Source organism: Zonotrichia leucophrys, chromosome Z (genome assembly GCF_028769735.1).
Source record: "Zonotrichia leucophrys gambelii isolate GWCS_2022_RI chromosome Z, RI_Zleu_2.0, whole genome shotgun sequence".
NCBI lineage: Eukaryota > Metazoa > Chordata > Aves > Passeriformes > Passerellidae > Zonotrichia > Zonotrichia leucophrys.
Window position 1 is genome coordinate 35,237,578 of NC_088200.1, and position 16,935 is coordinate 35,254,512.

General features: G+C 49.0%; 1 protein-coding gene across 1 annotated transcript; it reads left to right on the plus strand.

The window, feature by feature from the left end:
- The first annotated feature begins 9,620 nt into the window (after window positions 1-9,620).
- On the plus strand, window positions 9,621-16,651 carry OTP (orthopedia homeobox). Its single transcript, XM_064735746.1, has 3 exons — window positions 9,621-9,738; window positions 10,702-11,111; window positions 14,887-16,651. The coding sequence occupies exons 1-3, from the start codon at window positions 9,702-9,704 to the stop codon at window positions 15,415-15,417; spliced, it is 978 nt and encodes a 325-aa protein (XP_064591816.1). The 5' UTR covers window positions 9,621-9,701; the 3' UTR covers window positions 15,418-16,651.
- Window positions 16,652-16,935: the final 284 nt, after the last annotated feature.

The window sequence follows — 16,935 nt, forward strand, 5'->3', positions numbered from 1 at the left end:
AAAAATAGAACTATGGCAAGATGATCACAAAGGATAACATTCTTTGCAGTCCAGGAAAAAACCTTATAAAGATGTTACAAGACAAAATATTCAACATTTCAGCTTCCTTTTGAGTTACAAGGTAAGAGAATTTAACCGATGCTTACATGGAAACAGGCCTGCCTTGAGCTCTTATTTCCACTACAAATCTCAATAAGCAGTCCAAGAAGCCCACTACTGTTTTCAAACATTGAATTCAAAAAGAAACACACTCATCCTGACTGCATTAGGCTATTTTAACTCTGCCTGTCTAATTTTCTCCCTGCAGAGCAAAAACCAGGCACACCCTGAGGACAGCACAGGAGAGAAGAGCAGTGACAGCTGTGAGCCATCTAAAGTAAGGAAGGCCATTTGCAAGGAGGTTTCCTCCCCAGCATGTCACTATCCCTTGCAATAGGCTCTCTCCTGCACCCCCTCACTGCTTCATTAGCTATAAATGATGTGGCTTAAGAAGGAAACAGAAGTTTTTAACATTTGGAGAGATCAGCATTGCACAAGGAGACTTGATTTGCTGATTACCAGCAACCAAGCCCAGCATAGCGTTCTGGTCTCTCCCCAGTCTGGACACCCCAACACACGACTCTCTAGTTCATCACCCTCAAAGAGTGGAAATTAGCAACACCACCCTTGCCGCCAATGCTAAAAAAGAAAACCCAACACTTTCACTTGAAAACCACTCTCACATTGTCCATCTGAGCATGAAAAGAGCAGTAATTATGATGGAGTTCCTGGACTCACTGTAAAAGGCCACTTTCAAACCAGTCTTATGAGATGGCACTACTGCAATCAGGTTCTGCATTTTCTGTGTCTGTCATGTCTAACTCTTTCATGCCACAACTCTCAGGTGCACATTCATAAAAGTTTACCCAATAGTTATTACCATTAAAGTAATAATTATTATTCTAGGCTGAAAGTAATTCACCTAGAGCAGACTTAATTAATGCCAGGTGATGATAAGGATAAACCTAGTCAGACACTTACCATGCTTGTGGCACATTATTGCTCCCCTGTGTTGACTGGAAGCCTCTATCACTCAAGGACCATCCCCACCCACGCTTGTCACAAATGAGGCACCTGCAGTCACAAGACCATGGGCACAAAAGCCTTCTCTCAGACAGGGTCAGGCAGGTTTCAAGGCTCTAATAATTTCATGTCTTGTCACTATTCTACAGATAAAAAAAATACTCTTTCTGTACCATACTGCAGTTCCCTAAATACACTGGTTCTCCCAGCACACAAAGTACCTTCTGCCCATTACAAAATCTTCTACCTTATTTCAACTGGAGCATAAAGAAAAAGTGATTTTCCCATCCTGCAGCTTCCCCAGCAACAGAAGATGCAAAATTCTGAGTGCTGGCTCTCAGCTTACCTTGAGGCACTGTGCTTACAGTAAACATGTACTATGGGTAGCCTGTGTTTTCGGTTGAGAACAGACAGCTAGATTTAAATGTGAGGAAACCCATAAGACTCAGGTTGAGGTATTGCAGGTCCTTGCTACAGCTGAAGCATTAGCAAACTGTACCACATTCATGACAACTTGAAGAGACAGGGATGTTTCTTTGTGCAGAATGTAATTTCAAGCACTGTAAGCCATGACTGAACTATCAGCCACTGGCCAGGAGGAGAGAGACGCGCAGGCAAAAGAGTTTGTGTCGGTGCAGAAAAGAGAGCACAGACTAAACAAACAATGGTAGAAAATGGTAGAAATGTTCTGAAAACAGTAGAAACCCAAGAACTCAAAAAGAGTGTTGAGAAAACATTTATCTTTTTCCAACCAGCAAGAGAGTCTCCTGACAATCTTATTTTTTTTCCCTAAACATTATCTGCAATTTCTCTCAACAGAATCAAACATTCAAAACCAAAAATTGTTTTCTCCTAGAAGAAAAAAGGTAACCAAACAATAACCTGAAGAAAGAGTTGTCCCTTAGAACTAACATAGTTGTGGTCATAAACATAGCTACTGCTATACTGTACTAGAATCTAGTCGTGCTGGTGCTGGCATGACTCCATCATTTTACAGAGTACCAAAATGGGAGACAAATATCACAGTTTTGGATGTGTGTATGTATACTTATCTTTATATACATATATATATATATATATATATATGTATGTTGTAAACATCTTAAGATTACAAAGATTGCTACAGTGAAAACACAGAGGTAGTCAGTAAAAAAAAGTCCAAAACAAGCCCAAAAAAAAAAAAAAATCACCTCTCCACGGTAGCAGAGTAGGATAAGTCTTCAACCGAGGGGCCATCAGTGCTCCTGGAGCTCTGGAGCTCACTCCCCTGCTGCCAAGCACAGCCTCCCTGCATTTTTTTGCTAGTGTCACACAGACTTTGTTCCTCATAAAAACATTTGACCTTTATATCTATTGCAGGCATCAGGCTGAAAAATGAAATGTTTTCAGTGATAATGAGAACAAAATGTAGATTCCATCTCTTCTCTAAGTTACTGAGCGCATAAGCAGAAAATGACAAACACCCTGGCCTTTATGTTAGTATTTCACATGCAAGCAGATTTTCTTGAACAGATGGCAAAACACCAAGACGTGCCCATTTTACACTCTTAAAAACCGAACACAAAGCTACGGATGGGGAGGGCGGGGGAAGAAGACAAAACAACGCGATTCCTTCCGCCACACGGCAGAGCCATCACGCAATTTCGGCGGGGAGCAGCGCTGGCTCCCGGTTATTCCTGGGGAGGCCGGCGCTCCGGGACCGGGCCCACGCCCGCCCTCACGGAGCCCAGGCCGCGCTCTCCAGGCCCCGCGGGCCTCTCCCGGCCGCCACGCCCGCGCCGCGCATGCGCGGCAGGCGGCCGCCGGCGCCACCATCTTGGCGGCTTCGCGCCTGCGGCGGCCCGGGGCGCTGGTGTGGGCGAGCCGGGATCCATTTCCCTAATTGGCCGTATCGGGAATAATTCACGTTCTCCGACTCCGCCGTTCGGCCCTGCGCTGCCGTTCGGGGCGCGGGCTGGTCAGTCGGCTCGGGTCCTCGTTTCGCCCCTGTGCTCCCTGCCTGGTCGCTGGACGCAGCTCTCCTGGCCGCGCTCCACCGAGGAGCGGCGATGGCCGGGGCTGGCGGCCGCCGGGAGCCCCGGGCGGGCCCGTAGCGGTGGCAGCCGCCGGCGTGGCTGCTGCTCCTCTCCTTAAAATGGCCGCGCTGTCGGCTCTTTAAATTAGCCGTGCCCGACACGCGCATCTCCAGGCGCTGCCGGCGGGCGGGCAGAGCGCAGTGGCCGCGAATGCCCGTCCTCCGGCGGGGGCGGCGGGGAGCCCAGCACCGGGCTGGCTCCGGCCTGGGGGCGGCTGAGACAGAGGCAGGGCGGGGGACAGCGGCCGGGGCTCTGTGGGCCCGGCCGGGAGCGGGAACCCCATTCCAAGCCCGGCGCTGGGTGTTCTCAGCAGTTTAGATATTTTGTGTAACTCCCAATATTCACCCAAGCCTCATTACCACCTCCTAATGAGACCCCTTTACTCCGTGACGTGCAACCGCTCCATCTCATTAAGGAAATCGCTCTTCAATGCTGATTATTTTATTTGCAGCCATAATTATATTTCTTTCGGCTAAATCACGGTTTAATCGAGCCCACATGGAGGGCAGCAGCACTAATTACAGCGGGAGATGCGGTGGCGGCGGCGGCTCGCCCGCCCGGCCGGCGGAGGAGGCGCGGGCGCGGCGCTCCCCTGGCGCGGCCCGGCCGGGGGCAGGGCGGAGGGCCGGGGGCGAGGAGGTGGTCTCAAACACAACAACTTATTACTTCTAATTCCCCAACTGTCACCAAATCACCTGCACGAAACAAGAATCTAATTTGTTAAGCTGGCATTTCTGCAGATGGAAGATCGATTTTCTCTTTAGATTTCTCTAATTGAGTGAATATAGACGCCCCGAATTAGCCGCGCTCGGGCAAGAGGGGAGAGGAAAGGGAGAGGGAGGGAAAGAAAAAAGTCAACAAAAATCATCCTTGTAAAATAAGCCATATTACCTCTAGGATTGCCCCCCAAATAATAAAGGAAGGTGGATCGAAAGGTCCCAGATTGAGTGACAGTCATATTTCTGGAACTAACTGGTTTTTAAAAGAAAAGGTTAGGACGGCTGGAGAATGCTAAGTAACGGCGCGGGAGAGAGATGGCTGAGCTCTGAAATTGCTTACAGAATTACATTTGTTTTTCTTGTGATTTTATTAAAAGTCACTCCTCATCTCCAGAATGCGTGAAAATATCTACTTTCCACTCAGATACACCACATTAACTTGTTGGAGGCGAATTTGTTTGTTTGTCTATTTTATTTATTTGCCAGATAAGATTGATGCAGTCTTATTAGCGCTATATCTAGTTAGAGGAAGAGATAAGGATGAGATGTTTTCTTTTTATTCCAATTACTAGACTTGTCACCTAACTGAATAACTGATATATGATTATTTATCTTGAGTAAATAGAAATCAGAAAAGCAGCCAACTTAACACATACAAACAAAATATGTATGTTCCTTATTACTATATACCACCTATGCAATTGAAGGGATTAAAACTGTGGCCTTAAAAGGGAAGAACGTTAAATACTCCATCACCGTTGGCCTCTGGTGCATATTTTGTCATTGCTACACCTGGCGGATGGGGATTTAAAAAACACAGGTATATGTTAAAAAAATTCCTCAAGGTTCAGAAGTAAAAGTCTCCCCGGAAGTGTGCTGTTTGCCTAAACTGGGACGTATCTGAAAAATTATTTATACCACCATTCCCTTTGCCTTTCGGGGCAGCCCCAATAATTCCTGTCCAACTGCAAAAGCCACAGCATAGTGCGTTACGCTTCGGCTCTGCAATTTTAAGTTTATGAACTTAATATTATGTCAAAAGCCAATATATGCATAATGTATGCATGCGTACGAAGCTGGATGGAGAGGGGGAGGTGACTTCTGTGTGTAAAGAGTTTACATCTGGTCGAGTAAGAGCGGGCAGGGGCGTCAGGCATTCCTTTATATTAAAATAGCTTTTTCCCCATAAAAGACTGGTTGTCATCGCTCTGATTAAAATTAATTGATAGAAGCCATCCTTTCAATCTGAAGTAACCGCTTCACTGTCGGGAGATTGCCCGCAGCCTGCCCGCGAGGAGACACCGCAGGCGCTGCCTTTGGCTCCTCTGTAGCCGGATACAGATATTTACACGAATAAGAAAATGGTAAAATGCTGCTCTTAACAGAGTTAGAGGAGAGGTGGCCCGAGCTCTCCCCGCCGACCTTAGGGAGGCTGTTTTCGCGACACCTGACGGCTTCGTTTCTGATCAGCTGCGAGCGTTCTTGCCTCGGATGTCTTTAAACTTCATAAAGTTGCTTTCAAAGAAGTGTATTTATAGCGGCGACAAAATGCTACATGCAGCCTAGTGTCGTAAAGCGGCGATGATCGTCACGTTTAGCTCTGACTAGAATGTATAAATTGGGATCTGTAGCTGCTGGCAGCCTTGTCCTTCGTTTCCAAAGAAGTCATATTTTCGAGAGGGTTGATTGAAATGAAAACACGTGTTTATGCTTTTCCATTTCTTAACTCCAAATTACCCCTAACGAAAGGATATAGTTTGATTTGTCATTTGTGTTTAGGGTATGTCGATGTGGAAAAGTAAGCAAATAACACTCAAAAGCATAGCTGTAATTTACAATGAATTAAAATTGATTCTTTTCATCAGGCAAGAAAATAGGGAAATGTGAGGTCGTTAATTATTGAGGGAGGCGCTTCTCATTAAAGCGAACAATGTTACAATGCAGCACTGAACAGCGGGAATGTGAATAATAATAATATCCGATATTTCAGCACTACTGTCTGGAAATAAAAAGAAAAAAATATTTGAGAAAAAAAAAAAAAAAAGCCGCACGAACAAGCCAACAACCAAAAAGTTGCATTTGGTAAACGCTGTGAGCGTTGTTGAGTGTAAAAACCAATTACGGTGCTCTGCATACAGCAGCCGACTTAACTGGATGGATGCTCAAGAAATACATAAATAAAATATCAAATTACAAATCTTATCAGCCATTTATGCCAAGCCACCCTGCTGACATTAGCAGTTTAACCTTATTTTACTGTGTTTCTCTGTCCAAATATAATTATTCTGATAAAAGAAGGTTCTGTTTCTAAATCAGAGCAGAATTGGTTAAATACACTTGTTTATATTACAGCCTCATTCAATCAGGGCTTGAGTTTAGCGAGGAGGGGAGAGGGGGAGCTCTGGGGTTTGGAAAGTTCTCTACCCTTTCTTACCAGGGTCACAGCGCTGGAGAATTAGGGTTATATTACTCCCAGACGCGGCACGCCCCGCTCCCGCGGCCCTCGCTCGGGCGGATCGGCTGGCGCGGGCGGGGGGGCCTCCAGGGGAGGGCAGAGCCGGCCCTGGCCGGGACCCCGGGATCGGGCCCGCCGGGCTCCGCCGGGCAGGGCAGGGAAAGGAAGGGATGGGATGGAAAAGGAAAGAAAGGCAAAGGAAGGTGCGGGGGGAGATGATCTCCCACTGCCTGGCCTCTTGGCAGGCGCTTCTGTACGAAATTCAATCTCTATTTTTTATGAGAAATAAACTGTCTAAATAAATTTTATTAGGGGCAACCAATATATTTTCTGGTACTGCCCTTTGTTCCAGTTCTACGTGTGTGTAACAATCTAAAACCTATTTATTGAGGAAAAATCACTGGATCCGTCATAGAAAATCCTTTTACTTTGCTCTGAAGTGATTTCTGAAGACACTCGTGTCACTCTGAAGATTTTTGGCCATTGTGCTAAAGCCTTTCCTTGTTAGGAACTTCAGTTCCTATGATCATGTGGGGAATACCGTAAATTGTAACAGGGAATGGAGTTGACTGGCAGTTTTCTGGCTACACTGGGAAAATGGAAAGATGACGGGGAATAAAATCCTTGTAAATACATCTCCGATGCTGCCCAGGTGAATTCGGGCACTTGACAAAACAGGAGTGCGCGAAAGCGGAATGTGATTAGGGTATTTTACATGTGCCCCATTGTCATTTTCTTTCTGACACGCGTGTCAGCCCAGTCCGCTCTTTTCTCTCCCGCAGACTTCCTTCTCTGATTTCCCCCCTTCCCTTAAGACCATTGCGATCTGAAGTCTTAGAAGAAATGATTTAGTTTGTTTATACTGCTATAAAAATCAAGAGCAATAGAAAAGTCATAAAATGAAGCGCGCTATCAATCACACCGCAGCATTGTTATTCAGCAGTTACTAACAGAGATTGATAATCCTTTGATTTCATCCCATTGTTATCACTCTGATGTGTCTGCACATTAACTATTACACATTTATTTATCGACCTGAAACATACAACAACACGGAATAGATGCACACGCACGCCTTGCCACCCTGCCCGCGGCGCGCTCGGCAGAAGCGGACTGCAGGCACCTCGAGCGCCCGCACACTTGTGCCGATACATTCAGCTAAAACGGAGCTCCTGGCGCCCCGGCCAGCCCCTGACCGCCCGCCTCACCCCGGCCCGGGCACGGCCAGGCTCCCGCGGCCACGAAAGGCTGCGCGTCGCCCCCGCGCCGCCGGCCCGTCTCCCCAGCGACTCCGCCGGCTCCGCTCCGCGGGTCCCGGCGCCCGGCAGCGGGCCGGGGGGCTCCTCCCAGCGGTTTCCACCGCCGGGTCTTCCCCTCCTGCCCTACAGCTGCACACAGAGAATAATTTTCAAAGGAAAAAAGCACAGCAAATGTGCTATCTCCTTAGTCACCCATCCAGCCGGGGGAAAATAATAATCCCGAAAATCCCACCCCACCTCCATCTGCTTTCTTTCTCCCTCTGTCTCCGGCTAAATTGTGGCCTGGCTCTGGGTCTCTCTCCCTGCTCTGAGCGGCCGTTCCCGAGCACCCAGGTCCTTCGAAACATCCCGAGGTCTCGAAAGTCGAATTGAATCAATGTAGCCTGAGCTGGGAGGAGGAAAAAAAAAAAGGCAGCAAAACTGCCCTGGAGATCGGTCGGCCGGTTCCTTTGTCTCCTTCAGTCTCTGCCGAAACCCCTGCACATCTGAGCTGCAAACAAAACCACTCTTGCATCTGTTCGCATGCAGTATTTACAGTGTTTCGTGTAAGTCAATTGGATGGCGGGAAAAAAAAGCCATTGGCTCCGTTTTATTTAACATAGACTTCACTGGGCTCGCTTTTTGGTGGAAGCTTTATTTGCACTAAATGAATAATCTTAATTGCATCACTTTTGAATTAAAAATCAATGTTAATCAAGTTGGAAGTAGTAAATATCAGTTTTCATTGTGCCCGCGTAGAGGGTATTTTTCTTGTTTTGCAAATAAAAATACAAGTCAAATAACTTTAAAAGGGCATTATGTTCTGCTACAAATACAATTGAAACGGATTGTTTAGGAGCGGATCAGAAATGGTACAGAATTTTGCACTTAATTTCCTCAGTTATCATTTACAATAAGAACCTCTTGGCTTGACAGCCAAGTCTAAACAGTAGTAAATTAGTACAAATTTATACTGATTTTACTCTAATAATCGTAATAAAAGCTTATAGATTTGGCACTAATTACATAAATGCCTAATGATCTTGAAAATTACTCTGGTTAGAAATATATTACTAATCTAAACTTTGTTGTTGGCTGGCTTTGAAAAATCAGAACATTAGAAATGGTTCGCTTCACTTCTGCAAAGCACTTTAAATTGTTCAAGTAGTTTAATATATTCAAGAGGAAAATAAAAAGCATTTAACTTTATTTACTGCTTTAAGTTGAGTTTGTAGGCTAGCCGAACTTGGAAACTTTACCCGAAAAATAGGGCTTACGGGCGTTCAAATCCCGGGCAGGGAGGCAGAGCTCCCGGGCGGCCGGGACGCATGGTCCTGGGCTCCCTTGCCCCTCGTTGCGCTCTGCCTCGGCACCGAGCGGGCAGCCCCGGGGGCCGGGCGAGCCTGTGCAGCACGGCCCGCTGTGGGAACTCGGGCAAGTTTCTCTTTCCTGGACGCCCCGCAGCCGTCGGGGCTCGTGCGGGTGAAAGCCTGGCTGCAGTTCCCCCTGCCGCTCCCTGTTCCCGGGACTGCTGGCCAGCGGGGCCGGCGCTGCCCGACCCCGCTCCACCCGTCTGCCCCGCTCGCAGCCCTCAGTGGGCTCTGAGCTTGCGAGACCCTCGGGAGACTGATCGGTGAGAGGCTGCGCTCCGAGGAGGCATTAAAAACGATAAAAGCCGGTAAACCAGGGGCGACCCGGAGCGGAGGAGTGTGGCAAATGTGCGTTTGGAAGAGAAGGAGAGAAGGCGAAGGCGGGCGGGCAAGGCGGAGGAGCGGGGTAAGGGAGCGCGGGCGCGGCGCGGGCCGGGCCGGCCGGGGCGGCGGGAGGCCTGGGCGGCGGCAGCGGGCGGGCGGCGGGCGGGCGGAGCGGGGCGCTCCGGGCGCTGACATTTGCAGGCTGCCCTCCTGATTGGTCCCCGCGCCGAGCTGCTCACGGGTTCATTGAAGTGTTAAGCACCTCCCCGTCTCTCTAAAGGACATTATAATGCAAGAGACCCCCTTTTTAACCACACACCGAATTTTCTTTCATTTAGACGATCTATATATATATATATATCTATATATATATATATCTCATATCTTATATCTATTTTAAATAACTTAAGGCCGCTAAAATTTGGGGGGGAACAGCCTTCGCCCTGGAGCGGTGCGCGATGCTGTCTCACGCCGACCTCCTGGACGCCCGTCTCGGTGAGTTTCCCCCGGCACCCCCCCGCCCTACGGCGGCTGCACCGGCTGCGGCGGCGAGCGGGGAGGAAGCCGGGGCAGGAAATTGACAATTTGTTCCTTATTTTACCTTAATGCGTTCTAAATGGGCTAATTCCTTTAAAAGTAATTGTACTGTATTAAAGTTTAATTTGATTTAACATAAAAAAGAAGAGAGTGCGACCTACGGTGTATGTAGATCTACAGCGAGTTGTGGATCATTTAATTTTTCTCTCCCCAGTTTTTATATACATACCTACACATTATTATGATGATGATTATTATTTTAGGACAGATGAGCTCGATGGTGTTTACGGAGTTCTGTGTGGCCTTTTCTTGCTCACCCGTTTGCTTTTCTCCCTCCTTTTCCTTAAAAAAAAAAAAAAAAAAAAAAAAAAAGAAAGAAAGAAAAAGAAAAGGGAGAAATATCTGTATCTATCTATTTATGGTTATTCATGACTTTGTTTAGAGAAGCGGCAGGAGGAGAGGGGAAAGATCGGCCAGACTGACCGAGGTCCCCGTGCATCTGGCGGGGAGGTAACGCTCCCGGCAACAGGGCGGCTCGAGCCTTATTTCTTTCTCTCCGTCTCTTTCTCTTACCAGCTCCGCTGGAAAACCCAAGTTGAACCCGTGAAAACTTGCTCTCCTCCTCTTCCCTTCCCTTGGTCTTGCAAGGGAAGGCCGGGCAGGGAACTGGTTATTTCAGCAGGAAGAGGAGCTGCTCGATGTAAAGTTTTCTCCCCGCCGCCCGGGTCGCGCCGGGCTAGGGTGTCTGCGTGTCGTGGAGCCGAGCAGGGCTGCGGGTCTGGCGGGCGGCCGGCCGGGGACGGCGGGGGGAGGCTGTGGCGGTGCTTGGATGTCTCTCTCCAGTTCAGTGCGCTGGAGAGGGACTCTGATGGATCTGTGCTCAGCCGCAGCCGAGTGACTGCCGCCCCTTTGCTTCCGCAGGGATGAAAGACGCGGCCGAGCTGCTGGGACACCGGGAGGCAGTCAAGTGTCGGCTGGGCGTCGGGGGCTCGGATCCGGGGGGACACCCGGGAGACATGGCTCCCAACTCGGACACGGTGGAAGGGACCACCCTGCTGCCGGGAGAGGACATCACCACGGTGGGATCCAACCCCAGCTCTCTAGCCGTCAGCGCCAAAGACGCTGACAAGCAGCAAGGCCAGCAGGGTGGCCAGAACTCCAGCCAGGCCGGGCAGCAGCAGGGTCAGCAGAAGCAGAAGCGCCACCGCACTCGCTTCACGCCGGCGCAGCTCAACGAGCTGGAGAGGAGCTTCGCCAAGACTCACTACCCGGACATCTTTATGCGGGAGGAGCTGGCCCTGCGCATCGGTCTCACCGAGTCCCGGGTGCAGGTAGGAAAAGCCGCCCCCGCGCAGTGCCTGCCGCCCTTCCCCACTCGCACGGACGGCTGCAGGGCTGGCCGGTGGCGAGGACAGGCACAACGGGGAGCGGGGTGGGTGCCCCAAACCTCAGCCCGACGGCGGGGTAAATAACCCACCCCTGAGTGCAACAGTTTGGTCAGAAAGCCTTGAAATCAGACATGCGTCGCTCCCCTTTCCGTAGAAGTGTCACCTTGGGGTGTCTCCTTTTCCTCTATCCTACCCACCTGCAGCGCGGTGGTCCCGAGCGGGGCGTGGGCTGACCTTCCCTCAGCCCACGGCCCCACCCGTGGCTGGAGGGAGTCCGGGGAGGGACAGCCCGAGAAGAACGGTCTCAGTCCTCGCAATAGCCCGGCGCTAAGAGTCGAGCCGGACCTGCCGGGAATGACTCCTTTTGCGCCGGAGCGGAGTCCGGTGGCGGCGGCGGGGCCGCTGTCCAGGGTGCTGATGGCCACACGGCCGCGGCAGAGCCGGGCAGGGGCGTCCGCCAAAGCCCACCGCTCTGAGAGCCGAGGTGGGCTGCGAGGGAAGGCATACCGGCTCGTAAAAAGGCACTTCGATAAAAGCCAGTTGTGTCTGGACTCGGACTTTCCCCACACTGGCTTTTATAATGTCTGGGAACGGCGGGGGTTGTGAGTAACTTCATCAGCTAGGGCGCACTTTGTTCTCTAAAATAGTATATATACACACATAGACATATATATATATATATATGCCCACCGGACAGTAGGAAACTATTTAGACAAATAAATGTAAACGAAATTTGGTAAAGGGGGAGAAGGTGCAAAGCGCTAGACTGCTCAGACGCAGCTTTTGTGTGCATAAGGTTATTGTAGCGACTTTCTAGGCGAGTCCATGCCGAGGGATGACAGGCTGCACAAGAGAGGCACTTGTGGGATGCGCACGCCGGCTCAGCACAGTGCACCGGGGCTGCTGCTGCTGAAGCGCTTCAGCGCGGTCACAAAATCCCTATCGGCAAGCACAGCTAAAATCCTCAGCTAAATAAAGACACGTGAAGAGAAATCCCTAAATGAACATTTTATGAAAGAAAACAGATTCCGTTCTTGAATGTGACAGAAAAAGCACGTCTGTTTTTAAAAAGTAAAACAATTTGACTCAGCCTACACAGAACTATAATTAGTTTAAATTAAAAAAGAAATTATATTCACAAATAAAATATAATTGGACAACTCACTCTATGAAAAAAAGAAAACGAGGTCTATTAAACTTTATTGGGTTTCCCAAAGGTTAATGATACCAATTTCAATATTAGGAGTGTGGTAAATGAACTAAAATATAAAATGGAAATAGTTATTTTCTAACAGCACATCAAAGAAATTCGTAGAAAGAAAGACAAAGTGTTTTAATGGCCTTGGCATAATCTTAAACCAATGCTAATAGCTCGCGACTGCTGATAAAAACAGTTTAATAGAGTGTCAATTTAATTTTTTTTTTACAATAATGTTCTGTAATTTAAAAAGTAATCAGATCAACATAACCTTCTTAATTAACACTTCAAAATGATTAACATTATGTAATCTAAGGCAAAAAAAAATTTAATATATTTACTTCATAATCCGATGTATCACTAGTCCTTGATCAAATTTAAATTAAATAATAATTAGTTTATGTTCTTATATGAGTACTTTAGAGTTTTCTTTATAGTTAACAGATAGCCTACACATTCCTTTCAGTACATGGGCTCCTCACTGATTAGGAATGCTCCAAATGCTTAATTTATAGCGGCTGTATATGTTTTTAAGGGTTTTAGATGCCAGGATAAATCACCACTCTCCTCATTTTAGATCTATTTAATGTATATGATACATTTAAATAATTATTAAACTGGCTGATGCTTAAACAAGAGTCCAATTCCACATCTGATATTGCTCTGCTTTTCAAGCTGCTGTAATAAAACCATTCTTTTTATAGCATGCCATTATTAGAAACCAATTTCAGAATTATTTATAACCTGGAATGGCTTATTAAGCAGCAATGCGAGAATCATGCAAATTACGCGATCAAATGCAATATAATAAGCATAATCATTAGTCTCTAGCACGGATTAATTAACTTTCAATATTTTATTTACATAAAAACTAAATCAGTGAAATAACTTCTGCACAGTCAGGCTTGCCTTCCAATATTTTATATGAACAAAAATAATGTGCTGTAATTCCATTGACCGTGTCCCCCACAATGGTCCCGTCACCTGCCACATCTTAATAGGGGACAAGCTGAGAGTATTTTCTAGTTTTCTAATGGAATGAGAAATTGCATTTTCTTCCTCTCCCAGCACTATTAAAGTGTAATGAATTCGGCCCAGAGTTCACGGCTGGCTGATCGAAATGAACCTGAGATCTGAGCTTTAATACAGCTCTCCAGATTTCCTACCAAATCTTCACATTAATCATCTGCTGGATTCCAATGAGATCTTCATAAAGCTTCGGCTTCTTAAAAGAAAAAAAAAAAGAAATAAAAAGGAAAAAAAAAAAAAGACATAAAAAGAACATTTTAAAAAAAGAAGAAGAAAAACAAAAGTGATATTGTCTCCCTTTCTATTGCTTTCACTCTCTCTCACCCGTTTATAGCTGGGGAATTAAATGGGCTATATATTTTAAAATACATTTACAGTATGTCTATATTACTGTAACAGCAGATATCATCAAGGTAGGTTTTTAGATTCCAACCTCCATTAGATTCTCACTGTTGTATTAATAATTTTCAGAGGCTAGCTGCATTTTAAAACGAGTTCAAAGTTTCCAAATGCTCATGGTTAATATATTTCTAGAGTTGTCATGTGTGCATTTTCAAAATCTCCCCCAGGTTTTCTTTGCATTTTAATCTGTCATGCACCAGTTTTCAACTGGAAACATTCACATTTTAAAAGCATATGCAGTGTAGCTATGAACTTAGGCGATCAGACCTGATGGAGATTCTTTACACCATCAGCAAACCATGAAACATAAAAAGATTTTGTAGCCGCAATTTGACTATTAACCCTAAAACATAATTGAACGCGATTTTTCGATTATTCATATAATATTTAGCTCCCTCACGGCCGTTCATTCCTGCTAACGGGCGTCCGCCTTTCTCAGTCAGCCCGTGGAGCCTGAGAGGGTGGAATCCGGCAGGATGGGGCACTGCGCTCCCTCGGATTCCAGGTGGACGCGCTCTCTCCCGGCTCACGACTGTCTCGGTTGCTTTCGGCCGCGGTGTGGGGAGACCCACCAAACCATCCCTGCCACGGTGCCATCACGAGCACCCACTCACCTAAACCACCTCTGGCTTTGTTATTATAGGTTTGGGTTTATGTTTTTGGGGGTTTTTTTAAACCCAAATGCGGGCGGTTTGGTGCGAGCGAGGGTTTCCTGGCCAGGCCCGGGGCAGGGCTCTCCGCCGGCCGCACTCCGAAGGCGGCTCGGGAGCGCGTCCTCGCAAGGCCCAGAGCCGTAGACTGGCTGGGGTTTTTTGGTTTGTTGTTGGGTTTTTTTATTTTTTTTTTCCCCCGCCGTGGGCAGGCCAGGTTCCTCTCCTGGAGTCTCCTGCCCAGGACGGAGAAATCGATCGCTTTCGTTATAAAAAGTTCCAGCGGTTTCGTTAACCTGTGATAGGGACGCGCGTGGAGCTGTGGGTGTGCAGAGCGACCGTGGCCGGCGGGGCGAGGCTGAGGGGGCGGCGGGAGCCAGGGCGGGGGTCCCGGCAACGGGGGGTGGTGGTGGCTAACGGAGCGTGTCGCTGCCCGCAGGTCTGGTTCCAGAACCGCCGCGCCAAGTGGAAGAAGCGCAAGAAGACCACGAACGTATTCCGCGCCCCGGGCACGCTGCTGCCGACGCCGGGGCTGCCGCAGTTCCCCTCGGCCGCCGCCGCCGCCGCCGCCGCCATGGGGGACAGCCTGTGCTCCTTCCACGCCAACGACACGCGCTGGGCCGCCGCCGCCATGCCCGGCGTGTCGCAGCTGCCGCTGCCGCCGGCGCTGGGACGGCAGCAAGCCATGGCGCAGTCCCTGTCCCAGTGCAGCCTGGCGGCCGGCCCGCCGCCCAACTCCATGGGCCTCTCCAACAGCCTGGCGGGCTCCAACGGCGCCGGGCTGCAGTCCCACCTCTACCAGCCCGCCTTCCCCGGCATGGTGCCCGCCTCCCTGCCCGGCCCCAGCAACGTGACGGGCTCTCCCCAGCTCTGCAGCTCCCCGGACAGCAGCGACGTGTGGCGGGGAACCAGCATCGCCTCCCTCCGCCGCAAAGCACTAGAGCACACAGTCTCCATGAGTTTCACCTAATGGCCGGCGCCTCGCCCCGCGCCACCCCTGCCCCTGCCCCCGCCGCCGCCGCCTCGCCCCGCACCCCCGCCTCGCCCCGCGCCCCCGCCTTCCCCCACCCGACTTACCAGGGAGTCGACTCAGGATCTGAAATCAGACACCAACAGACTGGTTTGTGGGCCGAGAAACACCCCCGACCCTCCCCAAGCCCCCTGTGCCCCCGCGCATCACCCGCGCCCCCCTGCGCCCCAAGGCCCGCCCCGCCCGGCGGCGGCAGGCCGCGCGGCCGCCCCGAGCCCGCTCGGCCTCCCTCCGTCGCCACGACCCGGCTCTCCCGCCGCCCACCCTCCCGGCTTTGGCTTTGCAAAGAAATGCATTTTTGTTTCTGTTTTAATGATTTTTATGGTTTATTTAGGAGCGGCGACCTGCCGCCGGCTCCTTCCGCTTCGAGGGCGCCGTCGGGGGACGGCCGGGCGGGTTCGCGAAAAGGCACGGAGAGACCCCAGAGAGAATCAAATCCATTTTGATTAAGCATTAATGAGCGACAGCGAATGTGATGGGGTAAAAAAGAAAAAAAAATTAAAAGCTTCTTTTTGTAAAAAACAAAGGGGATAAAAGGGGGAAGAAAAAAGCGCGCAAGAGCGCTTCCCTTTTTCGGATCTTTGATTTCGTGACAGTTGAGTTGCCGATCCTCCCTACCTTTATTTACGCATTTATTTACGTTCCTGCTGCTATTGTCCCTCCGCAGCGCCGGCGGAGGCGCCGCCGCGCCCCCCGCCCCGCCTGGCCTGGCTCGGCCCGGCCCGGCTCGGCCCCGCGGCCCGCCCGCCTGCATGTGCCGGTCACCCCGCCGCAGGGCAGGGCCACTGGAGGAATGAACAAACGATGTGAAATAGGATGTTTTGTGTAGATAAAGCATTCTTGTTACATACTGGTCGATTCGTGATATGTTTTAACTTATTGTCTGTGCTTATTTATTGAACTTTGGGTTACTTAATAAATGTTTGAGCTAATATAAAACATATTACTTGACTTTTCCGGACACGTTTATATCAAGTTAATGTGAATGGATAAATAAAATCATTTTCAGTATGTGATATGAAGAATTATAGATTTTGATGTGGCGTGTGAGATATGAGAGGTGTCTTCAACTGCAGGCAAAAAAAAAAATAGACAGGACTTCCTTCTGTGGTATTCACTGAGTCCTTTGTCACAAGTTTGGGGATAGTTTGCTTGCTTAACTTTGCATTGATGCCTTTCACTTGTCACAATTTTAATACTTCATGATTAATAAACTTTTGTTAATCTTTCTGTGTGGTTGGCCTTTAAAGTGCGAATAACGAAAAGTTCTGTGGTGATGCAGGGCAGGGCAAGGGATGAAGGAGAGGGGGTCAGTGGGAGGCTGGGGCAGGCAGGCGGGCAGTGGGGAGATGATCAGTTTTAGGGAATGTGAAATGAGGGCACACTGCTGGCAAGGCAAGGCCCATGAAAGAGAGAGCTCTTGCTTTACCCCCGTGCAAACTTTGATATGGTGGGAAA